This window comes from Emydura macquarii, unplaced genomic scaffold (genome assembly GCF_026122565.2).
Source record: "Emydura macquarii macquarii isolate MOO-44397 ecotype Brisbane River unplaced genomic scaffold, CSIRO-AGI_Emac_v2 contig_587, whole genome shotgun sequence".
NCBI classification, from domain to species: Eukaryota; Metazoa; Chordata; order Testudines; family Chelidae; genus Emydura; species Emydura macquarii.
Genome location: NW_027130724.1, coordinates 10818099 through 10833431, shown reverse-complemented (window position 1 = coordinate 10833431; position 15333 = coordinate 10818099). Strand labels below are relative to the sequence as shown.

Genomic DNA, 15333 nt, shown 5'->3' with positions numbered 1-15333 from the left:
TCAGGGATCTTAGAGTCATTATAGACAGTTTTCTGAAAACATCTGCTCAATGTGCAGTGGCAGTCAAAAAAGCTAACAATGTTAGAATCATTAGGAAAGGGATAAATAATAAGAAAGAAAATATCATACCACCACTATATAAATCCATGATACACCTCGCACCTTAAACACTGTGTGCAGTTCTGGTAACGTTATAAGAGATGTATTAGAACTGGAAAAAGTACAGAGAAGGGCAACAAAAACAATTATGGGTATAGCTTCAATATGAAGACAGATTAAAAAGACAGGGACTTCAGCATAGAAAAGAGACCACTAAGGAGGGATTATAATAGAGGTCTATAAAATCATGAATGATGTGGAGAAAGTGAATTAAGAACTGTTATTTACCCCTTCACAAAACACATGAACCAGGGGTCACCCAATGAAATTAGTAGGCAGTAGGTTATGTTTGACAGGGTTATGCTGTAGGTTCCTTACAAACATAAGGAAGTACTTCTTCACACAGCACATAGTCAACCTAAGAAGTTCATGCCAGAGGATGTACTGAAGGCCAAAAATATAACAGTGTTCAAAAAAGAATTAGCTAAGTTCATTGAGGATAGGTCCATCAATTCATCCTCTAGGTGTCCCTAAACTTCTGATTGCCAGAAGCTAGGGCTGGATCACAGAGGATGGATCACTCAATAATTGCTCTGTTCTGTTTATTCCCTCTGAAGCACCTGGCACTGGCCTCTGTCGAAAGGCAGGGAACTAGCTGGGCAAGGATGGACAATTGGTCTGAACTAGTATGGCTATTCTTATGTTCTTCTGAAAGTAAAATATGATACTTAGTGTCTTATCGTCACATGAATTTGAAATGCCCTAATGTTTGTCCAGAGATTCTCACTGCTGGTTAATACTGTTCAAGTTATCCTTGGGAAGGGGGAAGACAATCTTGGCTTGTTTGGGAGTTCGGCCAAAAATGTCAACTTCTGAGTCTGAGGAGGAGCAGGAATAATTGAATTGCCAGGGATGCATGGAATAATTAAGTCTAGTGTCTCTGAATAAGAGTGGATCTGAGCTTCAGTCAAGATCCTGGATGTCATGTTGTCCCCACTCCTCCCAAAGACACATAGATTAGTGGACGCAACAGGTTCCACAAGGGAGATCATCCTGATGATAAGTAAGGATCTTTGGGGGGTGAAGCAAAGGTGTGGTAAAAGGCTTTTTAAGGACTTAGAGGTAAAGGAGGTAAAACTCATTGGAGCAACACAAGAAGCAGAAGAGATTTCCCCTGCTTCCCCAAACCAGTTTGCCCATCTCTGTACCAGAGCCCTTGCTGTTGCATCAGGGGGAAATGCTGCACCTAGCAGGTTGCCAAGAATGCACAGGCTCTCTCTGTTGCTAGGATGCAGACAGAATTATAGTAGAGTTCCTCATGGGCAGAGGGAAGGACTGTTGCAGGGTGTTGTAAGGCAATGTTGGATGCCAGCTACTGGCAAATTAGAGAAGAAGATGAGAAAAACCTTCTTCCCGCCTTATAGTTTTACACCCCAAAGTTACAGTACAACCTCAGAGTTATGAACACCTCAGGAATGGAGGTCGTTCATAACTCTGAAATGTTCGTAACTCTGAATGAAATATTATGGTTTCAAAAGTTTATAACTGAGCATTGACTTAATACAGCTTTCAAACTTTACTATGCAGAAGAAAAAAAGTTGCTTTCCTTTTTTTTTTTTTTAGCAGTTTATGTTTAGCAGAGTACTGTACTGTATTTGCTTTTTTTTTAATTTTTTTTATTTGGGTCTCTATTGCTGCCTGATTACATACATCCATGAGATGTGTGGCTAACTGGTCAGTTCATAACTCTGAGGTTCTACTGTACTTACATTAGGTAAATTGTTAAGTCTGTCAATTTTGGCAGTGTCGCTAATTGTCTGTACCAGAACCAAAATTTAAAAAAATCAAGACTGGCATATAAGAAAAAATTGTAATAAGAGTGAATAAAATAAACAAACATGTAAGTACCCTATCAGACTGAACTGCCAGAACAAGCAACTGTGACTGAAAGAATTTACCATGTACCTCATCATTTTAAGGTGATAAATTCATCTATTAATATACTTTTACTGTTAATACATTTGGCTTTAAATGTAATATTAATGACTGACACATGACAACTCGTGCATTGGTCTAGTAACCAGTAATTGCATTATTATACTCTGGATCTAAAAAGTGTTTTTGAGTTTTTCATTAATGACTTACTTCTCATCCGTATTCAGCCAAAAAAAGCAATACAACAGAACGCAAGTTTTCAGCTGATGCCACATCAATAAAGAGGTTAACTCAGTAACTGATCAAAAGTATTCTTTACAATCAATTTGGTTAAAACTTTTCGTCTTTGACTAAAATTAGTGAGGCTCATGAGCCTCAAGTGGCTCTTTAATGAGTCTCCTGAAGCTCTTTGCAGCATATATTAAAACACCATATGATTTAATTAACTAATCTAAGTTATTAATCAACCAGCATGCTTTTACTATGTTATTAACCAATTATAATAAGTAAAATCATAATACTTGGTCAGTCATTTTGCTTTGAGAATATATGTAAGTGAAACAATGATCGCATAATACTGTGGCTCTTTTGGGTAATGCTGATTACTAATCTGGCTCCTGAACCACTTAGATCTGAGTATCATTGACTTAGATACGTAACAGATTTTATGCAATCCCAATGAGGAAAGTTTATGAAGTAAAAAGGCCACAGACAAATGAAGGCTTCATTCATATTTCTTAGCTAACTCTTCTATTATTTTTGCTTACTTATGGTCAATTTTCCCCCCATCTTCTATTTTTTAATTTACTGTACTTTCAGAGATGCAACTAAAGTAAGTTTGGGTTTACTAAAGTAAAGCACAGGTATATTTTGTGCCATCAGAAAGATGATCAGTTTTGCCATATTCTGTACCAGTTCTGCTTGTTGAATTTTTCAATTATTTTTATCAACTGAATGTTCTGAGTGTAGTAGTGGTGGAAGCACTAATGACTCCATGAGGCTAAAGTGGAGAAGTGCCTAAAATAAAGGAAGAGGAAAGGATGGGGATTTAAAGGTAAATTAAGTGGATGTCCAAGTTATAATTTCTACTATTTTGCAGGTGATTTTGAAGTGCTTTGGACAACCATATGACCTGTGGGAATACCAGTATTACTTACACATAATTCAATTCTTTAGGAACCTCTCAAACTTTGCATTTCATCTAATCAATAATTTTCAAATTCTCACCTAAAATTGTCACCTACTTGGGAGCTTCTGAACTGTCCAAAGCTTGTTCAGTTATCCTTGTTTTTTCCCAGTTTTGCACTGGTGGAAGACATTTTAATATCATAATTCCCTTGAAATTAGACTTCCAAGGTGAAATCGTGGCTTCACTGAATTCAATAACAAAATTCCCATGACGTCAAAGGAATCCAAGGTTTCACCACCAGATCAAATGATACTCTCTTTATCTTACCTTGGAAGCAGGTTTTGTATCTACAGTGGATGTAGTTACTGCAGTGGATGTTTCACTGACCATGCTTGAAGGTCTTTGGTTTACTTGTTGCTTGGACATGTGTGAATTCTGCCTAGAAAAGAAAGAAAAGGTATTTTAAAAACACATTCTTTAAAACAATCAACTTTTGCCTTTTTATATATACTTAAAGAATAATTTTTTATTTCTGAGCAAATGGTAGAGTAGTGAAGCACTAGTAAAAAACTTTTCATGTTTCTGCCAACGCAGCTCACTTTTCAACTGAAACATTCCTGTTATTCTGGTGTCTTTTCTAAAAAGATACTGCCAATGGTACTTAGTGGTTCATAATTCTTTATTGGTAACAAAAAGTAACAGTAACATGATACACTATTCCACTCATTCTAACTTTTTTTAATGTCTGTAAAAGGGAGCTGAAATATATGTAGATAATCATTAGCTAACTATTAACCACAAATATGTTACATATACACTTCCAGGCAAAGCAAGTATGTAAGAAACTTATTCAGTCAAGGGTAAAAAAGACAAACACAGTAAAGAGGAAAATTCAGTCAGGTCAAGATTGGAAAACATGGAATCATCATGGTTTAAAACAGCGGGATCTTTCAAAGTGGCCCTCCACTCTCCTCCCGCTGGCTGCAGAAGGGAGCCACTGCCTAAAGACCCAAGTGGAGCATGTTGCCATGGGGCTACAACATTGGTGCAGGCTCCTTGCCGCAGCTAAGGGGATGGGAGATCAACACTTCCCTCCCCCTGGCTGTAGCAGGAAGCATGGCAAAGCGCTCCGCCTGGGTCCCTGGGTGCTGGGGTCCTTGCTGGAGCCAGAGGGAGGGGAGCACTGATCTCCTGTCCCCCTGGCTGCAGAAGAGAGCCACTTTCTAGGGACCCAGGTGGAGCACATGGGGCTACAGGACACGTGGTTTCCCTGCTGCAGCCAGGGGGACAGGAGATCAGGGAAGAAGTCCTCACTGAACTCCTTCCGTCTGGCTACAGTGAGGTGGGGGGAGGAGGCTGTCGGCAGAGTCTGGTGGCCCTTCAGGGTTGTAAAAATGGTATCTGTGGCCCTCAAGCCAAAAAGGTTGGGAACCATTGGTTTAAAAGGAAACATGGAACCAAGGAATTCTATTTTCATTTTCTGAAGACAGAATTACTGGTGCAAGTGGTCAAGCATCAGTCATCTCTGCTGTGCTAGACTAGAAAATCCCAGAACAAGATCATCTAGTCCTTCAATATCTAGCAATACTTTAGAAGAGGCATAAAATAATGAACATCATGAATGACATCTGGGATTTTTCTAACAAATTAGAAACCTTGCTCTGCTGGTGAAAAGTGTTATGTCAAAGCTAAAAATTATTTTTCTTACATTGTTCTCTAATATTTTATGCTGAGGAATATTTTGCTCTCATAATGCTGTCAAGCTCAGTAAATACCTATGCCACATACAGTTACAGTATATATTAGTCCTATAAATTAGGCTATCTGGAGATTAGTCTAAAGGTATACTTGACTTGAGGACGAGGAAAGGTGTTACACCAACACACAGAAAGACAATCTAAAAAGAGAAAATAACTTCTTGTTCACTAAAATGCATCAGTAGTCATCAACAAGAAATCCCATGACTCAACAAGTATAATTCTTTTCAATTTACTATGGCATATGCTCAAGCTGGAGCAGCTGGAGCAGGAGGGGAATAGCTAATTTTATTCAACTGGAGAGAAAGAACTCAAAGAAAGTATGCAGAGAACAACAGATAAGTTGAAGGAAAAAATATCAATGAAATATTTGATATATTATTTTAGTCTGGGAAAATTAAAAGTTATTCTCAAAGGGTGCATATTAAAATTGCATTTTCTTGGCAAAACATTACTTCAGACTTGATTGTCATGCACACAGTATTTTATTAAGAAGCTAAAAGTCTAAGTGCTAAGCTTTCATAGACCCTAATGCTGCAAGTTGTTTCACAAGGGCAGAGCCCTGTACCCACACAGAATCATCTAATTTGGATTAATAAAATTCAGGGTCAGATCCTCCACATTGCCCAGAGAGAGAAGATGGCTAATATTTGTAATGTATCACTGAATAAAATGGGCATGTCCCTTAAGGACAATGAGCCTATACTCTAGAAGAGGAACTCCTTGCACATATTTATCATCAAACCTATTGCCCGTTATTACTCATAAGAATTGCACACTTCTTACTCTGCATACTAGCCATATCCCAAGCAAGATGAGCACACTCAGCTACTTCTATTAGATTTGGGCCAGTGGTTTACTCTGTGTATAGAAGCCAATTGATCTGTTTTCAGAGCTTTGCCTTCAGTTAACAAAAAAAAAAAAGGAAGGAAGGAAGATATTTCACATGCACAAATATGTGCAGTGTCTCTTTTTTGCCTTTGCTTGTGTCATGAAAAAAATCTTCACACACACTTTTATTCAAGCAGCATTCACAATACACCTTTTGCTGGGTACATTTCTTTTTCAGGAAAATACCCAGCTTGCTGTGTCATACATTTAATTGAGCTGTGGTTGTACTTTACTGCCACTAATCGGCTATAAATGCAACATTATGCAGGCTTTCCCATTTATATTCATTTTAACTTGGTACCTGTGATCTAGCCAAAATACCAACTTTGATAGCAAGCATTTATCCTGATGAAAGTATGAGCATGAGGGTGAGCATCCACAGATAATGTAGAACATCTCATCAGGCTAGTGTGACCAGGGAAATATTCATATTAATGTATGCATTAAGGTTACACCTTTAAGATCTATGTAGACCTTAGATAGAGTAACACCATAAAATAAACAGTAGCCAGGGTCATATAATGTAATAATTTTACAACAAAGAAAAATAATTATTACTTTTTGTATTATGGTAGAACCTAGAGACCCAAAGCAAGATCAGAGCCTCAGTGCAAAGGGTACTGTACAAATACATAACAAAAGACAGCACCTGCTCTGAAGAGTTTACAGTCTAAATAGGTAAAGGAACGCAGAGAGAAGAAAGTGGAACATAGAGAGTCAAACCTCAGTCCCCATTTTCAAAAGTGACTTAGGCAGTTGAGAAAATTTTAAGCTTAGTCAATGGTTTCTCTTAAATGAAGAGAAGCATTACAAATTTCTACATTCCTTTGTCTTTCTCAGTAGCCCTAAATCTTCTTGTAGAACAAAACATAACATTGATATTATAATTCTCTCTTGTAAAGTAGCCTGAAAAAACACAGAGGGACAATCTTAATATTTCTGATAAATGGAGCCCTTACAGTTTTGTAGGTTGGAAAATTTCAGAATACTGGTGGTATTCTGAACAGATTTCAACAAGTCTTCCAAACAAAGTGTTTTCAGTTTTAAATTGTCATGTGTAATATTTCAAAAATAAAATTAGGATCTTTTTGCTATATCTTCAAATAAAAACAGGGTAATTTTATTAGCTACTCTTATGAGCTTACAGATTTGTTTTAAACTCATTGTGTCCAAGTTATACATCTATTTTCCTCATTTGAGTTTCTGGGGTTTTGAGCTTTTTACATATTTACATTATTTGTGAGGCACTTAATATAAAAACAGAGTACATATTATATTAGTAAGAGTTCCAAAGTATGTCTAAAATATTCTAGTATTGATTAGCTACTATAATGTAAGCTTTCAAAATCCACTTTATGTCCTGTAGTATATTAGTTTTACAGATACAAGTGAGTGGGGAAAGAAGAGATTGATATGTCAGTATCATTTAAACTTTTTGCTAGGTCTGAACGCTCATTAAAGTTCAAAATCACAATGAAGAATCTGAACTTAGGCCTGACACCATCTCCGCTGTTTATGCCACAGGATAAAGTAGATTGTTCAATTGGAAAGAGGTGGTATCAAACAGGAAGTGACAACGAATTATTGTTTGGCTTGGAGGGATTAATAAGACTAGGACAAGAGGGATGATAACAGTAAAAAATTAATTGTACTGATACATAAGTCAATTTTCTTATCAAGACAGAACTTACTTGTTAACATAGCAAAGTTAAATGAAATACACTGTAAAAATATCTTTTTCTTTTTAAAAAAAATATAGTTACAGACCCCATGTGGTATACTCTCAATCAGCAGATTTCAACTCTTTACAAAACTACCAAAACATACAATCTTCTGCATTTATTTAGTTATACATTGGTGACAAATATTTTAAACAAAAAGCTAACTTTCTGTGCGTCTATATTTGGCATATTGGTATTGGAAAAGGCATATCAGGGGAGATAGATAATAAGTGGTGGTAGTAGTGGCAACAATATTTATAATATACTTTACACTTACATAGCCCTTCGATCAAAAGAGGATTTCAATACAGTGTACAAGCATTAATTAATTTAGCCTCACAGCATCAATGCCTCCACTGAGTAGATAAGAATTCTATTTCAAGATGAGGAACCTGAGGCAGAGGGGTCAGAGCTCTCTGCCTTTCTGTCAGCCAGGCTGGAAGACTATTGACAGTTTCACAAGTTAAACTGACAAGAGCCTTCCTTGTGGGCAGCTAGGAAGCTGAAAAAAACTGCTTCCTTCTCTTCTCCCCCTCCTTTTTCAAAGCCCTTTCTGTGAAAAATTTCACGTTTTTGACATTCGTCCCACTACAGGGCAACACTTTTCCCAAAAACATGAACATTTTCAAGGAGGGATTCCCCTTTTTCTGCCAGCTCTGGTTCCTAGCTCTGGCTCTCAGAGCTGTACTTTAAGCACAAGACCATTATTGTTCCAAGGATTTAAACAGCCATGTGGTATTGTCTGAAACATTAAAATACAGTGCAGCTTGCTAAACTATAACAAAGGCAATTTGTTAGACAAATGGCAATTAAGGATATGTCTACAGCAACTAGACTCTGGATGGGGGGAAAAGAGGAGCTGTGGCTGCAGAGCTGTTTCCTTCTTGTTGTATAGACTTTTGGGCTCCAGCAATACTTGAGGTCTGGGATCCTCCCCCCATCTTGCAGGGTCCTAGAGCCCAGGCTCCAATCTGAGCCTGGAAATCTATACAGCAATGAAACAGCCCCATAGCCTGAGCCCAAGTTGGCTGGCACTGGCCTGCCACAGGTGTCTAGTTGCTTTCTAAAGACACCCACACTGACAGCGAAAATAATTAACAATGCAAAGAGGTTAATAATAAGCTATGAATTTCACCCTCTCTAATCTTAAAACGTATGCATTAAAACTTACATACATACTTTGGTAAATTAGTCACCCTAAACATTGCTGTAGCTGCCAGAGATATTCAGTCAAATACTACGTGCAACAGGGAACAGTAACATTTTGAGCATCACCACTCACAGAAAACAGCAAACAATCAGAGAAAAACATTTTGCAATCAGAGCATCTGCCACAAGGTGTTTGTTCAAGACAAGAGGTCAGCCATCACCAGATCCTCCTAAATTACGCCAGTTATTCCATCCTGAATGATTACCTGTCCAACAGTTTCTCAGTTGATTTGAAGTCCAAAAAGACACACACTTCATTTTTGAACATGTAGTTTAAATTAAGGTTGAAGGAAATAACAGTGCAACACTGATTCCCTCTGCTTCAAATGTCTGCTTACCTGGCATCAAACTCCTTCTTTCTAGCCTTTGTAACTAGGGTCATGTTTGGGAAGAAGAGGATTTTAGATCCCTTAAAATAATCTCTTATAAGATCCATGCAGCCTTTACAACCTCTGCCTATTTTGTTTGCCTGACAGCTTGATCTCCCTGTTCTGTTCTGCTTGCCTTTACCTCATGGGAACCAATACCTTTTTTTTAGTATTTGGTCAGCTTTAATTTCCAGTTTTAGCAGGGAGTTCACTGAGATGTTTTATATACACAAATTTTGCCTTACCCTCCTGCAAACCAACTATCCTTTACTTTCTGCTTTTCATTAGATTCCCTATTCTCCTCTCTCTACGGTACTTTTTACAGGTGGACACTGCAGACATCAGTTGACCTTTCTGAACTTCTGAATCTTTTTTTTTTTAAGGTTTAATTTGCACACATCCTTCTCCACACTCCTCACTCTTGTTTGCTAGTCCTTGTATGTAGGAAGAGATTCCTGCCTATTTTCTTTAAAGATGTTAAGGTCTCCAGCATTTCATCACACATTCAGCCAAAATAATTTAAAGCATGAGATTTAAGAACATCAATATGGCCACTAAAAAAATAAATTATGGAATTTACAAGACAGTGGGCATCTCTGAGAAAACTGGTTGGGCCTTGAAGAAATTAATCTCTTTTCTTTTTGAAGACAGTTTGGGGCTTTTAAAAAAAATCCAAAGTTTAACCCACATCAGGGAGCTTTAAAGACTGGAAAAGCCAAGGAATACATCCGGTTGGCCAGCTGTGCCTGCATGAGTGCGTGCATGCATACCCACATACACACTCTTTCTCTCTCTAACTTATTTAGAAATCAAAACTAACTGGCCCTCTTTCCCACTGTAATAGTATCTTTAGATTAGGCATTATATATCAGTTCAGGGCGATTGTACCTGCACGCCCCCTCTATCATCCAACAAGGGCTCCCCCTTTATGGGCCAGCAAAGGCACCCACTCTAGGCTCCAGCTCCCCAGTCATTAGCTATCTTAGATGGAGACATCTTTCTCATTTCTGACCAGGTCGCTTCCAGGCTGCACAGTTCCCTGAATGTACTGTGAAATCCCAAGAAAAAAGCCTAAATTCTTTTGCCTTCACTTCAGAGTACACAGAGTAATTGTCACAGGTATAAATTACCATACAGCTCTTTCTAAGCAAGCATATTTTATTCTTAAGATAAAAGCATTGAAGAGAAAAGTTACTAAAAACAATAAAAGAATCTACATGCATGCTAATAAGTGTACCAGAGATCACCCCAACTACAACATGGACTCTGGCAGGTGAGCAGTCCTCCAGAACCTCATACAGAGGTGTTCCTGTGGTTTCAAATTCATAACACCAGAACAAAACCCCAAATGATTCTGAGTGTCACTCATTTACCCATGGACTGCAGAAGGTACAGTCATGAGAAATCAGAGAGGGAGCTCCTGCACATTTCATGTTGGATATTTACTGAGGGTCTGGCACAGCATTCCTACAGTATCTCGAGATATTAGTTGTATATATGTCCTGCCCACCAAAACCTCTAATTGTGTGCTCTCTCTGGAGTTCTGGGACACACCAAAGGGTGATCTGTGGAACTCTGATTCAGAACACTCCAGACTTCATATCAAGCAGCATATCTGAAATGGAAGAAATGGTAGGCATAGCCATGTGTCAAAGGATGAACAGGTAATTTTAGTATGAGTCTAAGCAGGTATTGTGCACCTGTTTGTATTTATATCCTTATGCCTATGTAGTTTTCAAAAAAAAGCTTGAGGCAGTGAGAGTGCTACAAGAAATCAGCTTTTTGGATGAACAGCAGCTAGTTCAAACTGAACCCAAGCAAGACAAAAGCAATGCTGGACAAAGGGGAAATGCTTTAAAAAACTAGCTAAAACATTGTCTCAAGACATACAACTCCCATTCGTCATGTGGTGCAAAGCTCCATGGACCTATTTGACTCCTATTTAAGATTGGATGACCAGGTTGCATTAGTTTCCAAAAATACTTTCTTTCACTTCCGGATTGCTCAGATACTTTGTTCCTTCCTCCCAGACAAGGACCTGGCCACAATAATCTATGCATTTGTCATCTGCAGGATGCATTAATGTATTTGCAGCTGAATGTGCCTTCTCTTTGGTTAAGGCCACCGTGAGGTTATCAGATCCATGAACAAGTCCCTCCACTAGCTCCAAGTCATCTTCTAATGCCAGTTTAAGGATTTGGTCCTAATCTTCAAGCAATTAATGGATCAAGCACCAGTTACACTGAAGACCAAATTTCAATCTATGAACTACTGCGACAACTGCATTTATCTGGGACAATGCACATCACAATGCACAAGATAAAGAACATGAGACACAGGTAAAAAGCATTCTTGTTCAAGGAGATCCAGCTATGGTACGAGCTTCTAGAGGAGACTAGATGAATACAAAATCTGATCATATTTAGGAAGCACTGAAAACCTTCCTCTTCTAAAAGGCCTTTCCACACACATGAACAACCCTTCTAATGAAAAACCCAAACCAACCTCCCACCGAAAACACTCCTAAAGAAGAACACTCTTAACCGAAGCAGAGTTACTATCCCAGGAATGGAGATGTACTAGAGACTACATGAAGTCCACTGGGGACCTCACTGTTGCTATCAATTTTATGTGGAAGGCACTCAGATTCTATGATAGGTAGCAGTATAAAATACAGATAGTATCTCTTACCCTCATCTCACTCATTTGTGGAGTGCCTTCCACAAATTATGTATTTTGCAGTTTAAACTAATCAAAGGACTTAAATGCATTTTGTAAAGTATCTTAAACCAATCAAAATACCCATTCCCATTCAAAATACTGCTGCAAAAGATCATTATCCTTGGCTAGTCTCCACAACCATGTCACCTCTCTCTTTGTATCTCTCCATTGACTCCCCCTTCTTCACTACCTCAAGTACAAACTATTTCTCTCAACTTTTAATATCCTTCAAATCTTAGTCTATGTGATGATTTTCAGGTCAGGGGAGGCAATCCAGGCCAGTGAGAGGTTGTGGCACCACTTGCCCTGTAAATGGAGGTTACTTACTGTAACTGGAGGTTCTTCAGCTTGTGTGGTCCCTATCTGTATTCCACATGTGGGGTACCCATGCGTGCAACTCCAGAAATTCTTCCAAGCAGTATCCGTTGACCCACACAAGTGCCATATATTCCCATGTGCTTCTCTCCAGTTCCTTTTCTTACTGCAGTGCAATAGGATCCATTGCAGAAACGAAGGAGGACGGGTAGTGGAATACAGACAGGGACCACACCAGGAGATTAGAAAATATGGGGAATAGAACCCTCTCCCCTGGTACTTTGGGGGAACTCTCTCTATCACTCCCTGATGTAGCAGGGAGTTTGCCTCCTGTTGAAGAATCAATTGGTGAGAGAAGTCCCCAAAGGCATCATGGGTTGGAGTTGTGTGTGGAGGAAAGGAGAGGAATTCTATGGAGTACCTGTGGTGGGTAACTTCCAGAACCCAACTCTCCGTTGTGACCTTGTTCCAACTGCAGGCAAAGAAAGTAAGACAGCCTCCAAAGATGACAGGAGGCAAATAAGGCAGCATCAGTGGTGGTATGTGGGTCTCAACCCACGTGTCAAAAATGGCTTTTGGCTTGCGGCTGGGAGTAACTGGAGGGTGTGGCACTGGGGGCTGGAAAACGGGATTTTTGAGTCCTCAGCCACTTGTGAGGAGACTCAGGTGGACACTGGTAGTCTGGGGGGTACAAAGGACATGGGGTCTTGATCAAAAGGGCTCTCTGATGTTTCTGTTTGGGAGCTGGAGGTTAGAGCCCCAGGGACCACAGAGTTAATCTGGAATCTTAGGGAATGAAGTGACTCGTCTGTCTTTTCATTAAACGGGTTGGACTCATTGAACGGGAGGTCCTGGATGGTATTTTGGACCTCTCTCAGGAAGCCTGATGACTGGAGCCACAAGTCCCTGTGCATGACCAGTTCTGTGGCCAAAGATCAGGATGTTGTACCTGCAGCATCCAAGGTGGCATGGAGAGCCACCTTTGCCATCAGCCTTCCCTCATCCAAAATGGATTGGAACTGGTTCTGTCTTCTCTAGTGAGCTTGTCATTAAACTCTGCAAGCCTGGAATAGTTGTTAAAATCATATTTAGCCAACAGAGATTGGAAATTGGCTATACAAAACTGGCCTATAGAGCAGAGGAAAAGATATTCCTGAGCAGCAGGTCCAATCTCTTTGACCCTTAATTCGAAAGAGTGGACTAGTGAGCATGCTGTCAAGCTCTCTTGATAGCTGCTCACACCACCAGCAATTTAGGGGGAAGACGAGAAAACAAAAAGTCAGCCCCTTTGGTGGACACAAAGTAGCGTTTCTTGGCTTGCTTCGAAGTAGGGGCACAAAATGCTGGCATGTGCCAGACCATTCTGGCTGGTTCCAGTATGGCCTCATTAATTGGGAGGGCCACCCTGGATGGTCCTTGTAAGATATCCAGGAGTCGGTGCTGTGGATCCTGGATCTCTTCCAACAGGATCTGTAAGTCAGTACCAACCCTCTAAAGCGTTTTTGATACTGCTGGTGGTCATCTAGCGGGGAAGGCAGCACTAGGATGACTGCATCATCTTGTGAGGGTTGATTGTTGCATTCCCTCCTGTCTGAGGGGGAACCTGTTTCTTCCAGTTCTTCCAGACTTTAAAACTTGATATCATTAAAGTATCCCTATTTCATTATATAATGTTAATATGTACGTCACAATGATATTAATCACCAATGTGCCATTAACTTTCAGAAAAGACCTCACTCTATACACTGTTATCATACAAGCAGTTGATTCAATTGCTTATCACTTGAGGCTCACTCCCCTGTCTTCACAGACCAGTAAACCTTTGCAATATATTCTTTGAAAAGCAAAATGCAGACCAAGCTTCTCTCTCCTGCTGGGTGTAGCCGTCTCTTCCCCCACTTGTTTATGTGAGATTTGCCTCCTCTTGTTAGCTTGATGGGTTTATTTATGAAATATGTAAATATGTTCTCAGGGCCAGCCTTAAGGAAAATCGTGCCCTGGGCGAACCTGTATTTTGGCACCCTCAACACTTACCTCAACACCCCAGCACCAGGCCTGGGCAGTCAGCTCAATCCCCTCCACCGCCCCCATCACAGTTTCACTATGGCTGAGACACTGAATGAAGATGGAGAGCACTGAAAGTACCATACTTCGACCCGTTAATGGCCCCATAGACACACTGAATGGGGGAGGGGTTCCTGCAGTGCAGCACACCACACCCCAGAGCTTTATAGGGCCACAGTCCCCACCTACTGGGCACTCACCATTGAGATCCTAATGGTGCTGGGGGGAGCAGAGTGCCAGCCCCTCAGGAAAGCAAAGGGCGCACCCAGAGGGCACTGAGCACTGTGGCCATGTGTGCCCATCAGCTGGGCACATTCTGCACTGTACAGTGTTGCTGTCCAGGGCTCTAATGCTCCCTTTGTCTTGCTGATGCTGCCTCAAGCCTCTTCTGGGCTCACGTTTCAGCTTTGTGAGTGGAACTGATGTGTGTAAAAAGGCAGTGTGTCTGCTCCAAGCCAGTGCTTCCCTTCTCTTCCTCATACTCTGCTTCTTCTCTTGCTCTCATGGCACAGGGTGGCCCCTTCTCCACTCATTCCACACGCCACTCTCTTTCCTTCCCCCACCCTGCCACGGTTTCTTTGCTTCTCTCTCCTTCTTGGGAATTGCTAGCTCCCAAACAAAATCCTCTTCCTTAACTTGCACCTATCCAAGAGGTTTGTATCCCAGGGTCCCATTGGGGCCCCTTTCCCCCTTGTACAGCCCTGCCACCAGACTATCCATACCCCAGCCCTGTCTCCAAGACTCACCTCAAGTTACGTCTCTGCCCTCCCAGACACACCAGGATCTGGCCGAGCTGCGCCATGTCGGCCGCCCCTAACCAGCCCTGTATGTTCTCATTGTCTTTCTAAGTATCTTGAAAGTAATTCCAAGGTGGGGAAAACACTTGCCTTTGTCTTATGCAGACCTATTTACCAACCATCCTGGCATGCCTGGCTTAAACACACTTTAGTCATAATTCTAGCATATATCCATAGTTTTTAATACTCATTGTGTATATACATTACACAAGAATATTAATGATCAATTTTTCAAATGATACCTCAAGGCATAATTTGTACCAAGATTATTAAAATAGAATATAGGGTGTGAATACAGGAGTGCTTAGTGTTACATTTCCAGTCTTC

The 15333-nt window shown here is 40.3% G+C and overlaps 1 protein-coding gene across 11 annotated transcripts in view; it reads right to left on the bottom strand.

Annotated features, from left to right (window-relative positions):
- The window catches only part of PLEKHA7 (pleckstrin homology domain containing A7), a 291612-nt gene that overhangs the window by 99834 nt on the left and 176445 nt on the right, over positions 1-15333 (bottom strand). For all 11 annotated transcript variants that reach the window (XM_067540688.1, XM_067540693.1, XM_067540691.1 and 8 more), the window contains one exon: positions 3491-3602. In XM_067540688.1, coding sequence (XP_067396789.1) covers positions 3491-3602 — 112 coding nt within the window. The remainder of the gene's footprint in view (positions 1-3490; positions 3603-15333) is intronic.